General features: G+C 27.6%; 1 protein-coding gene across 2 annotated transcripts in view; it reads left to right on the forward strand.

Moving 5' to 3' along the window:
• The window catches only part of LOC110020824 (vesicle-associated membrane protein 714), a 67,260-nt gene extending 58,932 nt beyond the window's left edge, over positions 1–8,328 (forward strand). Inside the window, exon 5 of one of the 2 annotated variants that reach the window (XM_020719091.1) lies at positions 8,009–8,082. Coding sequence is in view for 1 of the 2 variants with exons in the window: in XM_020719083.1 (XP_020574742.1) it covers positions 8,009–8,099 (91 nt within the window). In the remaining variant the exon portion in view is untranslated. Of the gene's footprint in view, positions 1–8,008 lie in introns of both variants that reach the window. The other variant, XM_020719083.1, reaches the window with a different exon arrangement.
• Positions 8,329–8,954: the final 626 nt, after the last annotated feature.

Genomic DNA, 8,954 nt, shown 5'->3' on the forward strand with positions numbered 1-8,954 from the left:
TATATATATATATATATATATATATTAAGCTAATTAAATTCTTAAACTTACCTTTTAAACTTTGGTTGATCAGCCTAACCCGCAAACACGCGACTTCGTGTAGTCTCCTCCCTTCTCTTCCTTCGGCGTAGCTCGTCTATCCCATGTAGAGCCACTCCTCTCCTGCGAGATTTGTTTCCTACTATGCGGAGTTGTTCCACAGGTTCCTCCTCCCACATCTGCTTGAAGCCGCCCCTCTTCTCCTCCTTTCTTCCTCTTTTCTTCTTCAATGGTCGATTAGGGCATGATCGAGCGAATGTACGCATGCACAAAGCTTCTCTTCCTCCTGCTTCCTTTTCCTTTGTCGCAAGCACTGTTTCGTTGCCCTAATCTGTTCGACCACACCTCCCGCACCAACTTCGGCGTCTCCCTCCTTCGCACGAGAGCCGCTCGACTCTACAGGTAAGTCAATTGTGACGATTTTATAGTGAAAATACCCTTTCATTGTCCTGACTTCTCACTTCCTCTTCCCCTCTTCTACCCCCTTAAGTATTTGAAACGAGGCGTCGCATATTGAATTCTTGCAAAATTATTTGCTAGAATATAAATATATCCATATTGAGTTAATTCAAATTGTATTTAAAGGAACTAAATGTTTCGATATATATCTGCTTGAGAGATTACAAATGTTTAAAATTGATACAATCACTACTGAGAATAATTTAAACTAGTTTGTGTCACAGACCAATCTATTTCAACATTTTTTCTAATTTTAGTCTGTTTTTGATTGATGTCAACTTATTTGAAGCAATTAAGCTTCAATTACAATCAAACAATTATGATATTCTTCTAGAATCATAAACTATATCATTAATCTATAGAATTTGTTTTAAGGTAATGAATATCTTATGTTCTAGAATCAGGAAAAATATTCAATCAGTCGAAAAAACAACCATTATTGAAACAAATATATTAGCATAAAATATTACTAATAAAACACTTAAATGGAATAAAATTACATTTCGTGAATAATGAACATTAACTGTGGTTGTTCCTCCAAAACTTACAGTTAATCAAGATATAGAACAAGTAATACAAACCTTTGATGATGATGTTGATGTTAGATTCAATTTTAAGAGATCGGTTACTCTTCCTGGAATATGAATACCATCAACTACTTCGATCATTGAATGATCGAATTCTTCAATAAAAGAATAACCTCCAATTGAAGTAGTAAATTTTTGTTGAAATAAACAATAATTAAATTTTACATGATGTAAGAATTATTCTCCCACACCATCCGAACTGAATTTTTTTTTTAATGAATTACAAAATAAGAAGTAAAAGTACAAAAATCCTAATCAAGGAATTCCACAAACCAAAATAATTTTAGAAAGAAATTATCTCTGAAATTTTCTTTGAAGATTTAATAAATAGAAATAGACTGGGTAAACTTACTCTTTCATTTGTAATATGGTTTAACGAAGAATATACAAAAAAAAAAATTAAATCTTATGAAAATTATTAAATGATTGAAAAATATATAGAATCAATTTACCCCTTAACTATCACAAATATTATTATTAGTAAATTGAAAATTTTAGAAATTTCAGCCTTCGATAAAATTAGTACTGAAACAATCATAAACAAATTTAACACTGCCATAAAACAATTAAATTAGAGAAACACTATTTTACAAGTTATGTCTGAACATTTATCTTATATAGAAAATAAAATAGAAAAAATATATGAAAAAAATTCAATTATTGAATTAACAAGTTCAACAAGTCAATCTTTAACTATTATAAAAATGCATTCGATTATTCCGTCTCATCTTAAATTAATTTTAATTTAGGACCAAATTTTCATGATTTTGAGGATGTAGTCTCAAAATTGAAAAAGTAATAATCTTGCTTTAATAGAAGAAATTGAGTCTAACTTTGAAGAAATATCTACAGAAAAACAATCAATTAATGATTTATTTGACTGAAAAATTGATAATCTTCATAATCAATTTTAGGATTTAAAACTAAATTCTTTAGAAAGAAATAAAATAAAATATTGAAAGAGAAAATTAAATAGAAGTTATTATACAAGGTCAACACATCAAGATATTTTATTTGAGGAAAATAAGGAAAGTTGTCGACATGTATATGATGTCATTGCAGAGAGAATTCCAAGAGACCAATGTAGAGTAATAATAGATGCCCCACTACAACACAATTAAAAAAAAATTGTCTCTTTTAATAGTCAAAATGATTACATGTGGATTTATAGATATTTTCAAAGGCTTATGGGATAATTGTCTCACTGGAGATAAAAAATAAAATCGATGGCACAAAGCTACTAGTTTAAAGAAGAGTGAAATAAATTTCTTGCCTGGTATAACAACACCACAAATAACATGTTTGATTGTTTATTGCAAAATAGAATAATGATTGTGTTCACTCAAATTAATATATAATCCATATGTAAGAATCTTTTATTCTTTATGCTTTTATGACTTCTAGTTCTAGAAATAATTTTAATTATGTTTTTTGCACAACATCTTCAATGAGAACTCAAAATAGTTAAAGCATAGAAATAGCTGAATACCCTCTTAAAAAAGTGAATTTAAATAATTGTGCAATCTTAAGGTTGAAAATTCTTTGATTTATAAAATTGGTATATTTATTTCAAAGGTAAGAGTTCAATCAAAAATGTTGAACAATTCATCTCAATAGATAAATGAAAAAATCTCATTTATTGAATATATATATATATATATATATATAAAGCCCAAGGGGGTTTCAAATCGCATTTAAACCTCTTAGATTAAAGAGACTAAATAATTCAATACTTATCTGTCTACCTGCCTGCCCGAGAGACATGTTGAAAATAGACACAATTATGAATGAGAGTGATTGAAACTGGTTGCATTAATTGACTAAAATATATCTTTATACCAACGAAAATGTGACATTGTTGAACCTCATAATTTTTGTAATAATAATTTAATTTTTTCACAATTTTCTTAAATATTTATTGTAAAATGTTCTAATATTATAATAATTAAATTACAGTTTGTTTTTGTATCAGGAAGATTTACATCTCATAATTTGGTTTCACTTAATCGGTCTTATTTTTGATCTCCAGTGTGACAATTATCCTACCACCCTTCAAGAATATTTGTAAATTCACAGGTAATCATTTTAGTTATTGAAGGAGCCTTTTTTTTTATAATTTTGTCTAGTTGCATATATCATCATTCTATGTACAGTCTCTTGGATTTGAGTCTTTTTTCTTACCATCTATATTTCATTCATTGACTTGAGTGGCATCTTATACAAGTTAATATATTTCATTATTTTCTTAAAATAAAATATCTTGAGGTTTATATCTTGTATAATAATGTTTATCTAGTAACCTCTTTATATATTTTATTTAATTTATTTTTAAATGATTTAATTCTATATCCTTAAGTTGATTGTAAAGATTATCAATTTCTCTATCAGATAATTCATTAATTGATTTTTTTTTAAGATATTTGTTCAAATTTAGAATCAATTACTTCTACTTTAGCAAAGTTATTACTTTTTAATTTTGAGATTAAATTCTAAAAATCTTGCATATTTGATCCTAAATTAAAATTAAATTTTGGATGAAGCTGAATAGCCGAATATTTTTTTATAGTAACTAAAGATGATTTATTGAAATTTTCAGTTTAATATTTGAAAATTTTCTATTTTATATTTTTTTCTGAGATAAATATTTAGACATAATTTGTAAATTAGTATTTGTATGATTAAACTATTTTATATCAATGTTAAATTCTTTTATAGTTGTTTTTCAATGCTAAGTTTAACAAATGCTGAAATTTCTAAATTTTTTAATTTATTATTAGTAATATTTGTGATAGTTTGTGGGTAAATTGATTCTATAGTTTCTTCACTTTCTATTGATCATGATAAGATTAATTTTTTTTGTGTATTCTTTGTAAATCATATTACAAGCGAACTAGTAAGTTATTTTAATTTATTAAAATTTTAAAGAAGTTTTGATAGATAATTTTTTTTTTTATTGATGTGGTAATTTTTTTGTACCATTTTCTAAATTGAAATTATTTTGGTTTGTGGACAGCGTTAATTATGATTTTTCTACTTTTTTTTTACTATTTTGTAATTCATCGAAAAGTAAAACTCATTAACGATGCAGTGTGAAAATAATTCTCATAGGATGTAAAATTTGATTATTGTTTATTTAAATAATATTTATTGTTTTAATTATAGGCTCTTCTTTTAAAGAATTTGATTTTTTATTGATCAAAATAGTTGCGATATTGATATTATAAGAAGAGTAATTAATTTTTTAGCATTGAATCTAACATCAACTTCTCCGTTTGATGTTTGTATTATTTGTTTTATATCTTGATTAACTATAGGTTTTTGGGGAATAACTGTAGTTAATGCCCATTGTTTACGGAATGTAATTTTATTTCAGCTTATTGTTTCATTTGTAGCAATATTTGATGATAAATAAATTTGTTTCAATTGTTTTAATTTTTTTTCTTAATCTTGGTTATAAAATATTTATTATCTTAAAATTTATTATATAGATTAATGCTATGGTTTTTTATCCTAAAAAGAAATTATAACCATGTAATTATAATTGAAGCTTAGTTGCTTCAAATAAGTTGATATCAGTTAAAGATTGATTGCAATTATGTAAAGTGTTGAAATAGACTGGTCCATGACAAACTAGTTTCAATCAGTTTTATTAGTGATTGTGCACATTTTAGATATTTGTGGTCTCTCAGACAAACAAGTATCGAAACATTTAGTCGCTTTAAAGCAAGTGGTTTAAATGCGTTTTGAATTATTCTTACAAATGTTTTGTAAGTCATCCAAATTTAATTAATGAATTTTTTTAGTTTTTGGGTTTTGTAAATCATCTGAAATTAATAAATGATTTTCTTAGTTTTCTTCAATTGAGATGGGGTGCTCAACCATTTTGATTGAATAATTTTCTTTGAAATCAAAGGTATCACTTTTATAAATAAAAAAAAATTTCAACCTTTTTGATTGCCCAATTATTTAAATCATCCTCATTAAAAGGTTATTAAGTTATTTTTACATTTTTAATATTTTGAATTCTCATTGAGAATGTTCTATTCAAAACATAATTAAAATTTTTATTAGAATTATAATTAAAACTTGACACTATAAAAGTATGAAGAATAAGGGACTCTTACAGATTGCATATTAATTTGAGTAAACATAGTTATTGTTTTACTTTGTGTAATAAACAATTACATAGGTTATACTTGGCATTGTTATACCAGACAAATAAGATTTATTTCACCTTCATTAGAATTAATAGTCATGCGTCGTCAGGTTTTCAATCAATATATAGACTAGCAACAACTTCAAGGAATTTAAGATTTTGCAATTGCATATTAGGTTTTATTATCTTTCTCTTGCATTAAAACGGGATTTATATTCTTACAATCGCACGTATCTCAAAATTTGTAAGAAGAATGAAGATTATTGCTCACCGCATAGACATGCAACATGATGTTTATTTTTTCATATTATCTAGCAAAGATTTCTAAGATTCACCAAAGGATATAATTTGAATTCGGTATTAGCTGGAAACAACATAACCAAGTTTACTTTGAGTAATATAATATTTATAGGTAAGAGTTCCTTATATATCTTTAACCTAATATAACTCTAATATCATACAAGCCCATGTAATATAAAACAAAAATAGACTTTTATAATAAAAAATAAATTTTTATTAATATAGAAAAGGTTTACATGATGAAAGATTTCTATAAACTCTAATAGAATCAAATTAAGATTTTCAGAGTTATTCAAAAAATTTGCACACCAATAAAAAAAATATAAATGCCTTGTATATGATAGATGATAGACTCGAAATTAAATTAAACACAACTTAAAGTGGATGCTAACATGATAATGCATCCGATAAAGTAAATAAATAGTATAATAATTGAGGTCTACTTTAATTAGTGTAGCATAAAAAAAAATTTTAATTGTAGGTGGTTCCTACCATTAATTGATGCTTCTGAATCGGTAATTTCCACCATCTCCTTTTGTATGTTGTTAGAATTCTCTCTTATCTTCAAAGAGTCTCAGTATTTCTTGGCTTCAAGATCTGGTCTTGCGGGCTATTAACAATTATATGGGCTAGTCATTCATTGTTCCAGTCTTCGGAATAGCATATTGATTCATCATTACTATTCTTTTAGACATTGGAATCTGAAACATTTTTTGAAACAGTCGATTGTATATTTTTATAATTTGCTTTTTAATTTAATCAGGAGTTTCATGGGAGTATTTTTTTTAAATCTCTCAAATATTTCTGAGAAATAACTTTCTACAAAATTAATAGGAGGGATATAAGTTACCTCATATGTTTGCAAAGTAGTATTAATTTGCCTCAATTTTCTTTCTCGTTTATTTGATGCTATCATTTTAATAAAAAATATATTTAAGATAAAGTAAATTAAATTGATTAGTTACGAGAACTACATTTCATGTCGATATCCAACGTATTTTACAATCTATGCAAAGGTGGGTTAAACATTGCCCTTTTGCTAAATTTTCATTTAGAGTAAATTTGTTTTTTTGGTAAATTTTCAACAATGCACCAAAATAATTCCAACGTCGATAGAACTAGGCTGTAATATATTTTAGTAAAATTTTTTTATTAATGATGAACATTCATGAATGTTTTATTTTAGCATTGACCATAAAGAAAACTTTAATTATTGCTTGGACATAATTTCAGTAATTGATAGAATTTCTATGTTAGAGATTCAAATATAGAGTTATCGTTCTATCCTATTGAGAGTTTAATCCCCAATTTTTGCGATGAATAATATTATTTATATTTGCTATAGAAAATATTTTATTTTGTATTATTATAACTATGGTGTATTTCTATACACTTTAGTTGGACTTGAATTTTCTCATAAACCTTTCGGGTCTTATGAGATTCATTAGGGATTTGTGTTTTTTCTAAATTTATTTGATATTGGTAACCTTAATTTTCAGAGCATTTTATTTATTTTATTTTTTTTTCTGTAAAATAAGTAAATTTGTTGAGAGTTGTAATTCAAACTTCCTCGAGGTTTTTGAGGATCTGATTTGACACTGATGATTGCTTGGATTCTTATTTTGGGAGCAACACCATTAAGGTATTCTCTGAGGTCAATTTGACCTTCAGGAGAATAATTACCTCCTTTTCCTCTACAGCCTAAGGTAGTGCTCACCCAACTCCACGTACCCATTTCCCTCCCTTCCCCCACCGAATCCCCATAAAAATATGCGAGTTAGAAAATCTGGTCAAGAATTTACCAGAAATAAAGTAAATATCCAAAAATAATTGTGTTTGCCAATTAGCAAACATTTGTTTAAGTGTTTGAAATGGTTAATTTAGGTTTATTAAATATTTGCAATTTGGTCCAATTTTTACCATTTGCTCATGCTCTGAATGGACAGTCTGAATGGGGAAACAGATTTTCTCTGCTTTTAAAAACTTCAACAGGGTGGTAAGCTTAAGTAGCTGATTTTATGCTTACACGAACAAATTTTAACATGTTATAGGGACAATTTCCGGTCCTGATGCAAGATTGTCCTGAGCAAAGTACTTTTTTTGAGAGATTTCGATGATTCAAATATTTATAATGAAGGATGAAAAATGCTTTGATATTATTGGTAGATAAAACAACTTAGAGAAGTAGAAAGGAAAAATAGGTAGGTCAGAGGAAACGCAGATAATTTTTTTTGCAAAATGATCATGTTGTAGGACTAATTAATACCTCATGCAATACAATAGAAATATATAGAGAATGAAAATTTATAAAGCTGATCTTAAATAGTTTGGATAAGATTATTGATGATGATAATATAAATGCCAAGTAAAATCATGCGATGGATTCTTTAATTGCTGAATAGCATTAGTGATGAGATTGCAATGGCATTTTCTAACTTTATTACTGATCTTTCTATCTCTGCTGCAGGGCTTTGCTAACCTTAGTGATAGTTTTGTTGCTGTATATCATCATTGCTGCTTGTTGCGGAGGCATCACTCTTCCGTCTTGCAGATCTTAGAAACCATTTAGAACTTTATTCTCTTCCAGCCATGCCTGCCTTTGCCATCTTCCATTACTGCTGGCATCAATGATCATCGCAAAAATGGTGCTGAATCTGTACGTCTCAGATTTCAAGATTTTAGGGCTTTCTTGTATAGTTCCTTTCATTTGTTCCTTCATTAGATTTCTCCTGCTTGTGAGATTGTTCATATAATAATGGTGTTAACGAACTAATGATTGCTATATATATATATATATATTTTATATTTATTGGTGTAAATGAGAAGAAGTGTCTTTTTTCTATTCCTTTTCTAGCAAGAAGCCCTTCTGTTGAAGCAAATGTACTGTTGCCTGGTGTTAGAAATCCTGAGCATACCGTTAATAACTGATCATGCTACCGTCCCCATCAATGGTTGGCAGGGCGCACCAGAGGGTGATATGAGCAAGAGTACGTAGATGTCAGAGTATTTTATGTTTCAAACTAGTGATTTTCAATTTTAATTAGGGCAATTTAGCCTTTCTGTTCATTTTTTGCCCTATTACTTAGACATGAATCTTTTCTGCAAAAATAAAAAATATAAATATAAAAAAAAAATCTACCAAAAGCCGAAATTCCTTTGGCTCGCCAGATGGCTGAGTTCAACCAGTCTGATTTTATGATGTTTTTTATATTTTTGATTGCTCCTGCCTACGTATGACTTGTGACCTCTAATTTATAGATGAAGATCAAGATTGGTGGAACAGTGAGTAGCTATATAAAGAAATAATAAACTACATGTTTATTGAACCGTGTGTGGCTTATTTTGTGGCGGAGAAGCTTTCCTAATAATTGAGAATTTTGTTCGAGTTTCTAGTTGATATTAAGTACTCTTTG

The sequence above is a fragment of the Phalaenopsis equestris genome, unplaced genomic scaffold, assembly GCF_001263595.1.
Source record: "Phalaenopsis equestris unplaced genomic scaffold, ASM126359v1 Scaffold000002, whole genome shotgun sequence".
Classification (NCBI taxonomy): domain Eukaryota; kingdom Viridiplantae; phylum Streptophyta; class Magnoliopsida; order Asparagales; family Orchidaceae; genus Phalaenopsis; species Phalaenopsis equestris.